This window comes from Amphiprion ocellaris, chromosome 11 (genome assembly GCF_022539595.1).
Source record: "Amphiprion ocellaris isolate individual 3 ecotype Okinawa chromosome 11, ASM2253959v1, whole genome shotgun sequence".
Taxonomy (NCBI): Eukaryota; Metazoa; Chordata; class Actinopteri; family Pomacentridae; genus Amphiprion; species Amphiprion ocellaris.
This window is the reverse complement of record NC_072776.1, coordinates 6,663,298-6,679,765: the sequence shown is the minus strand read 5'-3', so window position 1 is coordinate 6,679,765 and position 16,468 is coordinate 6,663,298. Positions and strand designations below refer to the sequence as shown.

At 44.0% G+C, this 16,468-nt stretch overlaps 1 protein-coding gene across 4 annotated transcripts in view; it reads left to right on the top strand.

The window, feature by feature from the left end:
• bcl9 (BCL9 transcription coactivator) overlaps nt 1–16,468 on the top strand; it is a 28,413-nt gene that overhangs the window by 8,764 nt on the left and 3,181 nt on the right. For all 4 annotated transcript variants that reach the window (XM_023285931.3, XM_023285930.3, XM_023285936.3 and 1 more), the window contains exons 3-8: nt 9,418–9,905; nt 12,223–12,536; nt 12,735–12,842; nt 12,990–13,176; nt 13,849–13,945; nt 14,077–16,258. In XM_023285931.3, coding sequence (XP_023141699.1) covers nt 9,619–9,905; nt 12,223–12,536; nt 12,735–12,842; nt 12,990–13,176; nt 13,849–13,945; nt 14,077–16,258 — 3,175 coding nt within the window. In that variant the 5' untranslated portion in view covers nt 9,418–9,618. The remainder of the gene's footprint in view (nt 1–9,417; nt 9,906–12,222; nt 12,537–12,734; nt 12,843–12,989; nt 13,177–13,848; nt 13,946–14,076; nt 16,259–16,468) is intronic.

Here is a 16,468-nt window from a genome sequence, read left to right as displayed (position 1 = left end):
GACCCGAAGAGAGACCACTAACAGTTAATTGGCAACATGATACACCACCAATTAACGAGCAGTCGTAGTCTTAAAACAGTAGCAAAATTTTATACATGTTTTCCCTTGCCTCAGTTTTCTCTTGCCTCACAAACATATTTTCCTCTGCATTGTGACACACCACATCAGAGCTGAAATAAAATTTGCTGGATTACAGTTCTGCATTAGACATGTACCACTGAGAATCTATACAGACTTCAGATACGTTGATTCATAGACTCAAACCAGACGCGACTGAATATAATTTGGACTCTCCCCAACTTAGGTCAAGGCTCGGGTCTCTCATATTAATATCTGAGTGAACCTATGCAGACCTCTACTTCTTACTGGTCAAAGCAGCACTGCGTATTTCTGCTCCATATTAAAGCAGACTCCTTGTTTATCTCGCTAAAGCTTCCATGGGCAGCGGCTTGCCATCCTACTGAAATGCAACTAGATTGTGAGTGCAAAGTTGTGATGCTAAGCGAAAGAGAGCATGAAGTCCTGCTGCCTCAAGACTGTACCCATTATGAAGATGTTAATCTTTACAGGTTCGTTTCAGCCCTGCTTGTGGTTTTTCATTTTGACTTTCATTTCTTGCGCTTACCCAACTAGAAAAGCAAAGTGAGACCAGGAATCTATTTGTTGCATGCTTCTAGTGTTAGTGTGCATGGGGTTGGGCCATGCAAGTGACTTATGTGAACGTTAATAATTTGTCTCTTCACACCCAATAGAAATTTCCGGTTTCTGCCAACATGAATAGTTATGTCAACTTGGAGAGACTTAGAAACTCTGCTGCATACTGTGATGTACTTCAAGTAAATTGTCTTAAATTGCGTACAACCAGCTTTTGTCTTGTATAAATGTTGTTATGTGTGCGTAGTTAATGCTCTTGCCCAAAAGCTGTACATGCTTTACTGTTACATCTGATAATAAATCTGAATTGGACTGTTTTTGACCAATGTAAAATATCACAGAAGACTTTCTTTCATGGTATTACGGACGATATTCTCACTGTCGGCTTTCGATACAGGCACACCCCAGTATGCACCAACGTTCGTTGTATCAGAGAAATAATGGAGCATTATTGCCAGTTTGCCAGTTTCTTTGTCCCTTGTTCAGTAGAAAGGTGTGTGTGTGTGTCTGTGTGTGTATGCAAGACACACCCACTTAGCCAGAGATGCAGAGACAGGGCAGATGGACAGAGATGGAAGTGCAGGGTGAAGTGTGCGAGACGGGGATCAGAGCAGGCCAGAGTGCTGAGTGCCAGTCCTGCTGCTGGAGCTGGCCGCCACACATGGCACCGTGCCCAGGCTACGCCAGCAGATGTGTCACTAGTGAGTCAGCTGTGTGTGTGTGTGCACGCGTCTGAGACACAGACACCCACCCGCACACTCTGTGAAGAGAGCGACTTGTGTAATAGCCCCCACCCCTTCTACTGGTAAATCTGTATCACACCCCTTTCCCCGTCTCCTTGTTTTCATTGCCACTTCTATCATTGTGATGGACACGGTGAGGCTTCTGTCACCGCAATATGATATGACAGAATGTGACATTACACACATGTCGCCTCCCTGGGGACGGAGGGGCATCGTCTGCCGACCAGAAGAGAAGATGAACCGAGGACGGAGGCAGTGGTGAAGGTTGTTGTGGAAATGCAGGTCAGACAGACCAGTAGAGAGACAGCTGGGGGTAACAGAGTGACTGAGAAGGAGGCTTAAATTCAGGTAAACAGAGGACAAAACCCAGGCAGAGAGGGCTATAGCTAGGAGTATGGTACACTGAGAGCAGTTAATAGTTTTGAAGACAGGGAAAAGTTTAAAGGTTCATTGTATGTATGTATGTATGTATGTATGTATATTTGCATTGGCTTGGTTGCATTTGACACAGGAGCCCAGTCATACTTGTGACCACTGTTCATATGTGAGCGTCCTTGTTCCTGTCACAGTAGATATATTATGTCAAATGTTACATCTGTGGCGTCACAGCTCTATCTTTAGTGACACTCAGCATTCCTCACATTCTGTGTGTGCCAAGTGCAAATCATGCTCGGCAGGGTGTGGCACTTTTGGATAGAGTTTTCAGGAAGTCGGATCAACAGGTGAGCATGCAGGTGTTTCCTCAGCCAAGGTGTTGTAGATGGCCAATACATACGTTTTCCTGGTAGGCTGTGACAAGTCTTATTTCCTCTAAGTAGAGTAAATGTTGTCTGTTCTGTCTTCAGGTAGTTACTGCGTCACTAGCAGCCAAACAGGTATGTGAAGGCAGTAGTTGTGCATCGGGAAATACTAAACTCATTCCTTGATTTACGACTGCAGAATGAAAACCAGATTGATACGTTATCATCATCATCATTAGGTTTGTGGTAAATTTTATCACAGGTATAATTTAAGTAGTTTAAATCTAGTGGGGGCTGCACAGTGGTGTAGTGGTTAGCACTTTCGCCTTGCAGCGAGAAGGTCCCTGGTTCGCGTCCCGGCTTTCCCGGGATCTTTCTGCATGGAGTTTGCATGTTCTCCCTGTGCATGCGTGGGTTTTCTCCGGGTACTCCGGCTTCCTCCCACAGTCCAAAAATATGCTGAGGTTAATTGATCATTCTAAATTACCCGTAGGTGTGAATGTGAGAGTGATTGTTTGTCTTTGTATGTGGCCCTGCGACAGACTGGTGACCTGTCTAGGGTGTCCCCTGCCTTCACCTGAGTCAGCTGGGATAGACTCCAGCCCCCCCTCGACCCTAGTGAGGATTAAGTGGTGTATAGATAATGGATGGATGGAATCTAGTGGTTGTTATTTTAAAGCTAGTCTTTGCAACTTTAGAATAACAAAGCAGTAGTATAAAAGGCAGGTTTCATTTCTAAACAATAAAACTCACCTGTCCTCAGTTCAGTGCTTTTGGGGTTTGTTGTGTCTGTTTGGATCCAGCTTGTCACTAATGTTTGCTAACTTCAGCTCAGTATTGTTGTGCAAGTAATGCTACTGTGTTGGTTTACTGATTTGGTGAGTTTGGACTCTGTAAAAGATAACAATGAGTCAAAAAAATCTGTGAAATAAAACCATGTCTTGTGCTCACTTATGGTCACACCCTCTTAAAAAAATCATGAATTGAGTCATATGTAAAAGAAAAAAAAACATACAGTGGTAGTGCTAAGAAATTCAGTAGAAACAACTGGACTACTCTTTTTCTTAAACATTTTTCACCTCATCCAAGAGACTTCTTCAGTTGTGTTCGTCATACCTCACAGGGAGACTTGACTGTTGTTTTCCGCTTTTGGTACACTTTCTTTCAAGGCACTGAGGACAAATTCAAGCATCAACTTAGGAGGATTTTTGGAAAAGTACAGAATTTCAATGTGCCACTATCCCGTAATTGCCACCTGTGGCTTCTTTTCAACAGGAGTTAGTCGTCTTGCTTTAAGATTTGTCTTTATTGCATTCTTTTGAAAGCAGTGTTTGGATATAGTTCTTATATAGTTTGATGCAGTCGTTGGAACGTTTAAAATGCACAACTGAGCCATATATTTGAGACTGGTCATTAGACAGTTCCATCAGATTCAGGAATAAGCTCTTTATTGTGCTTTGTTGAAAACCTTTGACACACAGATGTGATCATTTGATTTGAATGACGCTGGTACATGTAAGTTGTGCTCTTGTGAGAGGAGATAGACAGGTTTTTCTGTTACAGATTTGGCTGCTGCTTCTTCGGGCTGCACGGTTCATTGCTGATGGCCTTGTGCTCCGTATATTCTTACAGAAAACTGTGAGGAGAGGTGGAAATAATGCTTCTGATATTACCCTAAACAAATAATGGGCTAAAGCAATTCTTGAGATGGAGGCCGAGCAGACGGAGGGCGGGTAGGGGAGCTAGAGAGCGAGAAAGAGAGAGCAATACTCCATTGTGACTGAACTGCAAAATGGGATTTGCATAAATAAGGTTGAAACATCAGCAGGCCCTTTTACAGCCAACAGCACGGGTGAGATGAGGGAAGAGAGATGGTTTCTCTCTCTCTCTCTCTCTCTGTGTGTGTGTGTGTGTGTGTGTGTGTGTGTGTGTGTGTGTGTGTGTGTGTGTGTGTGTGTGTGTGTGTGTGTGTGTGTGTGTGTGTGTGTGTGTGTGTGTGTGTGTGTGTGTGTGTGTGTGTGTGTGTGTGTGTGTGTGTGTGTCCCTTTCAAAAATAATGTCTTTGTAGCATTGTTGTGCCAAAAAAAAATTTAAACCAGTGGACTAGGTTGGCAGCAAGGTCAAGGTTCCTTTGGTGTCGCTGATCCCACACCTTAGTAGTGGAGTATACCAGTGGATACTACAATGGTAGAAAGCCTCCCACTCCTTTTCAAAGGAATTTGGGTGACGTAGCTGGGAAGGGTCTGCTCTCTAAGCAGCCACCGTACGATGATTGTTACATAAGCATGAAATGAAATGCTCCCTTTTAATGCCACCCGCGTCAGAAAACCCAAATCTAATTGAATTGAACTATTTTCTGCCTTCTTTTTATGTGGAACCTCATATTTATATCAGAGGTAAAAAGCTCATTTTTAGAGCCTCATTATACTGTTTTCCCATTAACTTGCATGCACTGCAGCTCCTCGTGTGTGCCATGACAGACAGTTCAGCGTCTTTGCTGGAGACAGAGGAAGAGAAATCTCTGTGATTACCTCTACGATGCTTTGTTGTGTGTGCGTGTGTGCGGCTGGCTGCAGCATGCACACCTGACGTGAATGTGTGTGTCAGTGCATTCCTTATGACAGTCATGTCAGCAAGCTCTCCAATTAGTGTCTCGTTAGCGTGCAATTTGAGGGAACAGGTGATTGACAGTTCCTGCTGTTTTTGTGTGTGTGTGTGTGTGTGTGTGTGTGTGTGTGTGTGTGTGTGTGTGTGTGTGTGTGTGTGTGTGTGTGTGTGTGTGTGTGTGTGTGTGTGTGTGTGTGTGTGTGTGTGTGTGTGTGCGCGCGCGCACGTACTCGTATTACACGCATTTGTGTATGATTGGGGTTTAGGTTTAGATGAAGTCCCTTGAGGGCGTGCATGTTAGTTCGGGCTGAATGAAGTTGTAAGCCGGTTCTTTGATACAGTATAAATTATATCTTCGCAAGCAAACTCAATAATAGTTTTCAGGGATAGTTTTTTTGTAGCGCAGGACATTTGGTGTCTGGTCACACATTTCAGTAAAAGTTCTTCTCTCTGTTCTCACTCCACAGTGCAGGAATGATTTCCCCACTAAGGTAATGACAGCAGAGTCACTGACCATTCACGGCAGGCCAGAAACTTGCTTTTTAAAACTAAACCTTGGTGGATTGTGCTAAAAGTTTCACCATTCGTTAACTGAAGTGATTGCTGGATGGTTGAACAGCATTTGCATCTGAAAATGTTTGAAACTTTCAGTATCCAACAGTCATGCCCAGTGTGCAGATCTATGGGCGTATTGAACTTCAGTTTTAGATTGTCTTTATTCATTTTCCACACTATGTATATAAGTTTTTTTAATGTACAAATGAGTGACTGTAACTGACCCTACCTGGCTTTTTGTACCGTTTTAACACATGGACTAAACAAACAAACTAGAATGGTGCTCAGAGAATACAGGCATCCCTCAAGGCCAGAGGTTCATGCTGTGATATTTTCAAATCCTTACTGTATTTGCACCAGAATTTAATGAGTTCTTCCTGTGCCCAATCTCCACCCCTCCACCAAGTTTAATGAAAATTGGCTTGGTAGTTTTTGCAGAATTCCTCTGCTAGACTGACAAACAAACCAAAAAGCTGTAATGGAGATAACTAGTTCATTTAAAACATAGCCTGGGCTTTGACATTTAGCTATAGCATTTACTAATCTCTAGAAATGGCAAAACTATGAGGCATTGCTGCTGTATATCCAAACTTCTTATTAGCTGGGTACACCGTATGAATTTTGATTAGAGATTTGTGTTGTTTTCATGGACTTTAAACCCATTTTGTTGTACGCTGAGCAAAAGTGTCCCCAAAATGAATGTGGTGCAAATGTAATATATGATTATGATGCTTGTGTGCCACTTCGTCCTCACATTTCAGATGTGTCTTGTTGGAAGTTCCACTTTTGTCCTCACTGTTCATTTTTGCTCTCCTGTCCTGACAAACGCTTAAAATTCTGCACGATGTTATTGACAGTGATTTGATTCCGAGTGGCTGCCTCTTTTCCACTCTCACTTGCGCAAGTCAGTGCCTCAGTGTGATGAGCAAATAGCAGTCAACAGCAAAACTAGATTGCATCTCTTTTTTTTGTCTGTTTTTCCCCCCTGTCCTCCCTCACACATTCTCATTGTTTCCTTAGTCCAAACTGGGCACTAACAAACCCCCAACTGTAGTGGCGACATAAGAGGCATCACAAGCAGAACATGTTGTGCTCCAAATGTCTTTTCTGCTGAAAGTGTGTAATTATTTAGACCACAAAAAAAATTAACTGAACTCTTTTACTAGGATTGTCGTTTGAGCAAAAGCTCTTGCTCTGTGACGTTTGAGTTCATTTCTACACACTCCACATCACGGCTGCAGAATTACTCGCGTATTATTGTATGTTGTGGACCTTCTTTCGGCAATGCATGTTGTATCGCAAAACGGAAACATTTCGTTGGACTTGGAATTGATTTTTTTCAAGTACTTTTGTTGTAAATAATGTGACAATGAGCCCGCCACTTCTCTGAAGAGCTTCCACCCCTGTGTCACACTGTGTGCTTTTATATTTCAATAATCTAATCAGTTTAATTTGAATACACAAGCCTCCACTGTTCCTGTGTTGAAGGCTGCCTCTGATTGTGTGCAGTAGTGATCCGCGTCCCCTGTAAATCACTTCTCCTGTAGACCAGTGAGACGAGTGTTGCTGCTGTAGCAGGAGTCGGTCTATTTGTCTGGTTCCCAGTGGCGCTCCCCCCCAACAAACCCCCCAAACCCTCCACCTCCCTCTCCCTGGGGAACTCTGGAGCCAGTTACAATGTTGAGTGTTTTGGAAGAGCTCCTAAATATTTTCAGGATGACAATGTAATCTGACTGACTGGGCTGCACTCTTGAACAGGATTCTCATGCAATTCTCCTGCTCCCTCACCAGCACACAGCAGAAACCTACAGTCCTAAGGTCTCTACAGCTAACCCATCTAATGTCAAACCAGTAGTACTATTGATATTTAAGAGATGAAAACCTGGTTATAATATAACGACATCAGACATGGTTTCTTGTTATGACTTATTGACCAACACTGTATACACTGATATGAAACATTTTATATCTTTATTTTAAAATGTTGGGAATACTTGGCAACATGGGTGTGCCTCTCTCAGTAAGTAATAGTCATAAAGTACACAGTCAAGCCATACTGTAAGTAGTATTTAATAGGTGAAAATGTATAAAAGGAAATGTTGGGGAGCCAATTTGAATGGTCCAGAGGCAGCACATAAAACTAGTAATGGTATTGTTATGTATGTATTCTTAGGCCAACAGTTCAGAGCAAACTGTTTCTAAGGAGGAAGGACTGTAGTGGGACTGCTGGGGTGTCAGGTGTGACTGTGTGGCAACTGCATATGGTTTACATGGCTCTCGGGTCAAGTAGGAGGGCCCCTTTGCAGAACTGTGCTTAGGGCCACAGGGAGGTTATTACCGGCTCCGACTAGGGCTTCACCCGATTCAGAATTTTGTCAGTCAAAGCCGACTTCTTCAGCAGGATAGGCTTACCATAAAAACTAATAAATAAATCTATTAAAGCAACGTATGTAAATGGTTGTCAATCATTATGGTTAAAATAATTGAAATTTGATAAACGTATGTGTTTTTAAAAAACAGATTGCCTTTTCGTTTTAATCTAATTTTTAATCTATTTTTGAGATGATATCATTAAAAAACTGTGGAAGAATTCCCTGGTCATCTTTTTCACCATTCTAAAGCTTGCAGGTCTGGATATGATCCTCTACACTGTCCGGTGTTTCTACCATCAGCTGCTAATGTTGGTTACTTGTGATAGTAAACACATATGAACTGTGACTGCACAATATTATTTCAGCATTGACAGTGCAACGTGCTTCATATAGTCCCATCGTAGCAGACATGCAGTGTGGAATAAGGGAAATTAGTTCAAACACATTATGCTGCAACTTATGTTGCTGCTTTGAGCAAAACACAAACCTGCATGGTTGTCATTTTCCATGATTAATCTACAAAAGACGTCTGTCTGATGGGACATAATTTACTCAAGTTTAGCTGTCTGAATGGGATTCCCTTTTTGCTGTTAGTGGTTGAAGTTGGTCACTTGTCCTCATAAACTTTTATGAACTGGGCCCACACAGTTCATCATTTCAGCATTGACATTGCGATGTATGCATGTAAATAGTCACGTTTGGGAAGTAAGGCACATTAATTGAAACACATCGTGATACAACTTTTGTTGCTGCTTGAAGCAAAAAAGAAAAGCTTGCACGGTTCTCATTTTCCATGCGTAATCTACAAATGAAGTCTGTGTGATAGACCATAATTTGCTCCAATGTAAGACTTGTTGAGTACACTGAGTTTTTTTTGTAGCTTTATTTACATGACACAAAGTTTGTTGACATGCAGGCTCCACATGTGCCCAGCATAATGAGTCAGGAACAGGAGGCACACACTGAAAAGGAAAATTAGATTGCAAAGAGAAATGCAACATCAGTTTTATGGAAATATTTAAACTACAGAAATGACGATGTTGAGTAAAAGCAGGTACTTTGTCGGCAGTGTCTTGCAATTGTCGCCACTACAAAAGGCAACACAACTTATTTCTTTACCACTTAAACCAGCACCCAAAGCCAAATCTGTGGGCCATCAAAGCCAACCAATTTTCAATGCCCTTTCAGCCTAATTTGAATATTTTTAATTTCGATGACAATGAAGTGGCCACCAAAATCACCCGAATCACTCCAAAATGAATAACTCTGTCCAAATCATAGAAAATTCACACACTTCTTCGTAACACAAAATATATAGCAGAAAAACAAAATATCGTAATGTGTAATATAAACAGTAAAAATGGAGCTTATCTTGCCAGAAAGCTCAGATAGAGTTGAGAGGTGACTGCTAAAATATTTGTATGACAGCAGACATTTTACCTTGGGTCTGCTCAAGTGGCCCAGTAATTAATTTTATTATTGACCCCTGTGCTTTTCCTACTGAGCAATGTCAAAATGTCTTCCATAAAACAGGCCTGTTAGAAGCCAGTCTAACTCGCATGAACAGAGGTTTACCAGAGCCTCCATTAAGGAGAAAACAGTCAACTTTTCCACCTTCTAATCATGCACTGCAAGATTGATACTAAAAAGATTTTGGGTGGAGTGTCACTTTAAGTTTGTTCAGACTGTGCGCCCCTTTTCCACTTTTGCTAACTGTCCTTTTTCCACTGTCTTCTTTCTCAACAGTGTGCCCAAGGGCCTTGAAAGCCCCCTTTGGGGAATTTCATAAATACACACTCAACAAGAAAAGCCTTCTGGACTATTGTTATTGTTTTTACACACTTTCTCTCACACACACATACACACACACACACACACATACACATACATACATACATACACGCACACGAGCGCGCACACATCCACACAAACAAGGACATAGAGAATATGTTGGAGGTCCAAGAGGAGAGGCCAGCGGCGGCAGGTACAGCAGCGACACATTTCAGCAAGAAGGAACGAGGAAAGAAAGAGAGAGACGAGGCCAAGGACGGTCGGGGAAACCTGCCGAACATTGGAAATCCTGTTCCTGGATCCAGGAACGTGCGTGCAAAAGCGCCGCTCACACACACAGGCAGTCCACACCAGCTGATCACTCCACCCTGTTCTGTAGTCCTGGGAGCCCCATCAATGCACTCCAATAGGATAAAGAACTCCCCATCCACCAACACACAGAGGTGAGTGGATTCGCACACCGACAACCTCTGGGTCTACTGCTGCAATACAGTCATACAGTACTATATTATGCCGCGTTGATAATAAGCAAGCACTAGTTTGTGTGTATGCGTGTGTGACTGAGATGCAGATTGTTTTAACGGTCTACTCAGCCAAACACTAATCTGAATATTGATTAAAAATTATGCATTTAATCCGGACTGCTTATGAACAGCAGTACAGCATTTTAACTGCACAGCAAGCAGAAGTAAAATTTCAACTGAACCATGTTTAACAGATTGTTGTAATGGCTAACATTATTGTGGTAATCACCTTCTTTTAATCTTCGACGTTATTGTGTACTGCTAATAATAACAGAACCCCTTAATTGTTTTATTTAACTACAATAACGTATAAGCAAGCATTACTGGGAACGCACAGCCTTCTGTCCAGCAACAATCTGTTTCAAGTAATTTAAAAATCACCACAATATCGAAAATGGACAAGCATTAGCTGTCAGTAATTGGTAACAGTTGGGAACACAGGAGAAATCCAAACACACAGCCCTTTACTCAGACCACAATGAAGTGAAGTAACCAATTTTCACTCTATAATCAGAAACACTGAGGCTACCTAAAGAATGTGTGTGCAGCTTCCTGCAAAAAAAAAAATAGTGCAGATGCCAATCTAAGCATTCCTCTGGTTCACATGATCGGTTTCAGAATGATCAGAGCAGCATCTCTCATCTAAGTGTTTGGTGTATTGTGAAATGTTCATATCTAACTAGTTGCAAAATGCACAATGTTCTGAGTTTTGAATTTTGAAAAAGCTGATCAGGAGTAAAAAAACTTCAGTTATGACACTTTTTTGTCATATTTTATTAATCCCTATACTGAAATTTGATCCATTCTGACAATCTAAGTACAACAGGCAGCTATTCCCAAGACTTCTAGATTGACCGATTGCACAATACAGTACTACCTAACATCTGTGTCTTTTAATGTGGGAGGAAATACAATGAGCTGGTGGACACCCATGTAAATTTGAAGAGACTGTGCAAATTCCACACTGAATGGGCCAAGTCTGAGGCCTTCCTGTTGTCAGTGTTAACTATGAGCTTTTGTGCAACCACAGCTTGTTACCAAAGTTGTTACCAACAGTGTATGCGGTATGCGATCAGTAGTGAAACTGAGTCTTTCAGTATGATTAATCTGACAGAAACCTATGCAGTGTAGAAATGAGATGTAGGTCAGGTGTAATGCAGATGTAAAATCAGCTTCTCTGCTTTTTTAGTTTACCTGAAAGGTCCTTATGTGTGATCCAGAGCTGTTCTAGGGTCAGGGAGTACACTGTGCTTGGAAGTTTTCCCTGCTGACTCATGGTTCTGGAGCCTCTGGAAACGGCTGTCTGGACTGCCAAAATTCTGGCTTTGCCTTCTTTCTCAAGTAGCTGTGTGTCTGTGTGGACGTACATACAGTGTGCTAGGCTGTGGCTGTGCTTTTTGGACATGTTGGCATTTGCTTCATGCTACTTGTACAAGTGTGTGTCTGTTGGTGTGTGTATAAGGAAGAGAAACGGAGAAAGAGATTAGGGTGTGGTAAGGGAGTTTTCTGCCAGTTGGATATGTCCTGCTTGCCTGAACTGAACTGCTTCGCTCTCATAACTAGTCAGCAGCAGTCATTTGTAGATGGCCGGTGCCTCTGCAGTCTGTTCCGGGTCTAAGTGTGTGCACTGAATTCCCAATACCAGTAACCTAATCGTGTGTTCATAGACATCTCTGCCAACTGTTGGATGTCATAATGACATTATGTTTAGCGGTTGTAAATGGAAAAAAAGGAGGGGGAAAAAAAAAGAACAATCACATTTTCCTTTTGGTCTTTTCCCTCTCCTGGGTACCACGTTGGGGAACAAGTGTACATGTTATAATTGGGTGCTGGGGGATATCAGACCTCATGGATCGCCAGCTGTCTCAGAATATATGCCTCCTCTTGTCTGGTTTATGCCCAGTTCCAGAGCATGGTTACTGAATAAGCTATCTTAAAACCACAGGCATTTTGCTTAATATGCCCCATTTTCAACTTCTTGTATGTGTCGCATGAGTGGAAACAAGGTCACAGGGATGTAAGAAGACACAATGAAACCATTTGAAAGTACACAGAATGTCTTGTTGCATCTCAGGCAGGTTCAAGTGGACAGAGGATATTAAAATATGTAATATATGTGTAAAATGTAATATATCTGTTGTTTTGGACTGCTTTCATGAAACAGTAACTGTCTTAAATGATGCTGTAAATATATTAATTTTAACTATGATCTTTTTATCTGTTCTTTGTCTTTCAGCCCTAAACCTAAGACGGAGGCCATGGTACGATCACCTCCTGTCATGTCCCCCTCCACTGCTGCCCAGATGGACTCTAAAATGCCCAATCAGGGTAAACCAGGGAGCACAGGCAGCCAATCACAGCCCTCACCCTGTGACCCCAAGACCTTGGGTGCCAAAGGGGCTCAAAATGTTGCAGGGGGAATGGGGTTAAAGAATGGCCAGGGTCTCACATCTGGTACAAGCTCTAAGGTGAAAGTCAAAAGGGAGAGAAGCACCTCGGTGGAGTCATTTGAACAGCCAGAGAGTGGCACGCCTACCAGTGAGGAAAAAGGTATGAACCATCATAGCCAGTACAGCATTATCAGACTATCATATTTATTCTGTACATATATATCGTCTCCTGGTTATACAGCACAAGCTGCCCAGACAAAGTGTCAGTTGGACAGCTTGAAAAATATACTTAGCAGTCCCTCATTGTCACTCACACTGATAAACCCAAGTCTACTGATGGCTGTGTGTGTCTGTACAGATAGTAGCAGGGTGAAGAGAATGTGTGTGGCAGAGAGGAGGCAGCCATACAGTGGAGCTGACTGGTGCTCTGGGGGAGAAAGTGACGAAGATGACAAAGGATTCTTCAGTAAGTGTGCTAACGTGTGCATCCAAGCAAGTGTGGTAGTTTCTCTGCTGATCGACTGGACTTTCTTACAGCTTTTAAGTAGAACTACATTTCCCACAAGCCTGTGCTGCTCTTAAAGCTGTGGTCTTCCCTGTTGTCTCCCTCTAGACTGTAACTCCAGTGATGTGAAGCCCCAGGACTCTGTCACACATTCTACCTCCAATGCCGGACTCAGTCGCTCCTCCACTCCCTCCCACAATACGCTAGGAGGCCAAGGCTCTACGACAGAACCTGCTACTGGCCAGAAACCAGGCTCCAAACTCGTTTATGTCTTCACCACAGAGATGGCAAATAAGTAAGGAAGCTGAAAGTTATCTTTTGCTGCTTGTAGCTTCCAAATATTATATTTCAGAAATTAGACATTGCTGTTTAGTTCTGGTTATTTATTCATATTAACAGTTATCTCTCCAAGTTTTAAATATTAATATGTTTAGACTAATTAATTAAATTATCAAATCAACATTTAGGCTTTTTTTCCACAAGAAAAACATACACCCACAGCAAAAGGCTTTGTTGAATTGCAGTTCAAAATTAAACGGAATTGCTAACAATGTCAACTGCCTTAAGTATATCTTTGTGCCCCTGTCATCAGTGGCTGTTGATGTCTTTGATGTTTGTTGGAGCTGCGTGTGTGTATGGCACTAAAACTGCTTCCCCCAACTTTCTCAGTTATAGCCTAAATCTATTGTGTGTATCTGCATAAGCATGTGTATTTCTCAGTGGGAGTATACACTTGGCTTAGATTAACACCCTCTGTTGGGAATTAGAGATCAAAGATGTGGATGCTTAGTGGAAGGTGTGTGTGTCTGCAATAGTTTGCTTGTCTGTTGACCTTGCCATTACCTTCATGGTCCCATCTAGTACTCATTCATCCAGCTCAGTGTCTCTCAAATACACACGCACACACACTCACATATACTATTGTGTCTGATGACTGATATCTGACTGTCTGCCTTCTTGTCCTCAGGGCAGCTGATGCAGTTCTAACTGGCCATACAGAAAACATCATTGCCTTCCACATGAAAAACATCTCCAACAGCAAGGACAAAGCTCACCTCCTCTTGGTAAAGACACATACAAGTTCATTGGTTTTTGGAACATGTATGCTTACATACAGTAACATTTTGCAGAGAACATTAGCATCATCATCCTTCGTGTCATAATTTAATCCTGTTTCTGCCCCTCTCTTTTAAAGAACAATGCAGCAAGTGTCCTGCGAAATGACTCCAAGCCTCCCCAGCAACCCCCATCCCATGCCCAAGATCAGAGCCACCAGCCTGGATCCAAGCCGTCCTTACCTGGCATGACAGAGCCAGCTCCACCCCAGCCTTCAAATCAAGGAAGCCAGTCTGGTGTTCTTCCACAAGAAGGGTCATCCTCTACAGGCATGGAATCCAAAAATATTCCTGGCAGTAGCCCTAGTAACAATACAGCCCCAGTTGACCAGGCCCCTGTCCCCCAACCTGAGGCAGGCCTCAACCCTCCAACATCAGTTGATGGAGGGCAGGGAGGAGGCTCTAGTGGAGCAGGTCTGACACCTCAACAGCAGCAACAACAGCAGCAGCTGGCCCAGGAGCTGTTGAACATGGAGGCCAACACAGAGGGTCTGTCCCAAGAACAGTTGGAACATCGCCAGCGCTCCCTGCAGACCTTGCGAGATATTCAGCGGATGCTTTTCCCTGATGACCGTGATGCCCCACCACCTGGGCCTCCACAGTCCCATGGTGGACCACATGATGGGGGTCCTGATGGTGCACCCCGAAGGCCTGAGCAGGGTCCCCTACAGGCTATGATGGCACAGTCTCAAAGCCTTGGACCGCCAGGTGGACCAGGAGGACCTCGTCCACAAGGTCCACCTTTTGGCCCTCCCCATGGCTCCAGGGACATGCCCCCATTTCCACAAGATGAAATGGGTCCACACATGGGAGGTCCAGGGGGCTGCGGAGAAGGAGATCAGATGACCCCAGAACAAGTGGCTTGGTTGAAACTACAGCAGGAGTTTTATGAAGAGAAGAGGAAGAAACAAGAAATGCAGCACCGACCACTTCCTCCAGACATGATGATGCATCCCCATGGTCCACGTGGCATGATGCGAGGACCTCCTCCTCCCTATCAGATGGGCCCAGGAGAGATGTGGGGAGGACCAGGTGGTCCACCAGATCACTACCCGGAACGCATGGGCATGGGTCCAGGCCCCAGGGGTATGCCCCCACATATGCAGAGGATGCCTGGTTTCTCAGGTATGATGAATCCTGAGATGGAGGGACCCCCAAGACCTGGAATGGGCTGGCCTGATGACATGCCTCCACGGATGGGAGAAGCACGAGGCTTCCCTGGAGGTCCTGGGGCAATGTTTGCCGGTCCAGGGGCTCGTGGTGAGCGTTTCCCAAACCCTCAGTCAGTCCAAGAAGCAATGTTCCACCAAGGAATGGGTGGAGAGAAGGGCCTCCCTCCTGGGATGATGATGGACATGCAGAGGATGATGGGGCACCAAAGAGGCGGAATGGAACCTGGTAATGGCATGGGTATGTTTCCCAGAATGCCTGGTGATGGTCCTATGAGTCCGTCATCTAGGCTCCAAGGAATGGGGGGCAGGGATATGGGGCCTGAGTTTGGCATGGGGCCTGGCCCTGGGCCAGGACCTCATATGCACCCTTCCAAACTACGAGATCCCCCCATGAATATGAGTCCTGATGAGATAATGAGAATGAGGGGAGGCGGAGGACCTCCAATGGAGAACATAGGTCCACAAGGCAGGCCCATGCAAGGTCCTCCCTTCCCTGAGCAGACACAGTCAGGAGACTTTCCTATGGGACCTGGACGGCCCTTCCCTGGGGGTCCTGGAGGAATGAGGGGTCCACATGCAGACCAAGCTTTTGGTCCAGAGCACAGATCTACACCAACAGGAGGTAATGGCCGTATTAACCATCTCCCTTCTGCTGGTGGTCCAGCACAAGGTCAGAGGGGCCGCAAGCCAGCAGATCTGAATGTCCAAGCAGGTGGGGGGAACTCTCCTAGTGTTAACCCACTTAAGTCCCCTCCTCTGAGGCAAGTGCAGTCCCCTATGATGGGCTCTCCCTCGGGAAACCTAAAATCTCCTCAAACACCGTCCCAGCTGGCTGGCATGCTCACTGGTCCCACAGGCCCCAGTGCCCCTCCAGCTCCTCCAACTTCAGCACCAATGAAGTCTCCCCACTCTATGATGGGTTCAGCAGGTGCCTCTCCTGTTCATATGAGGTCTCCTTCCCTTCCTAACCCGTCCCCAGGATGGGCCTCCTCACCAAAACCACCCATGCAGAGTCCTGGAGTGCCGCCTCAGGGTGGCAAGCCTCCCCTCAGTATCACTTCACCAAACATGATGGGGGGCATGGAGCAAGGTATGCGTTTTTACCCTTCATCACATCTCAATATTTATTCCTCATTTTGTCAGTTCATTTTTATTAAATTGCTTGAGTTGATGATGGTATTTTTTTTGTGTTATGGTATTTGGTTTGATGTTGAATGTCTTTGTAATGCAATTTTAGTCACTAGAGTCAGTGATTGTTGATTTCATATGTAAAATTTTTAATTCAGGTCTGAATTTAAAT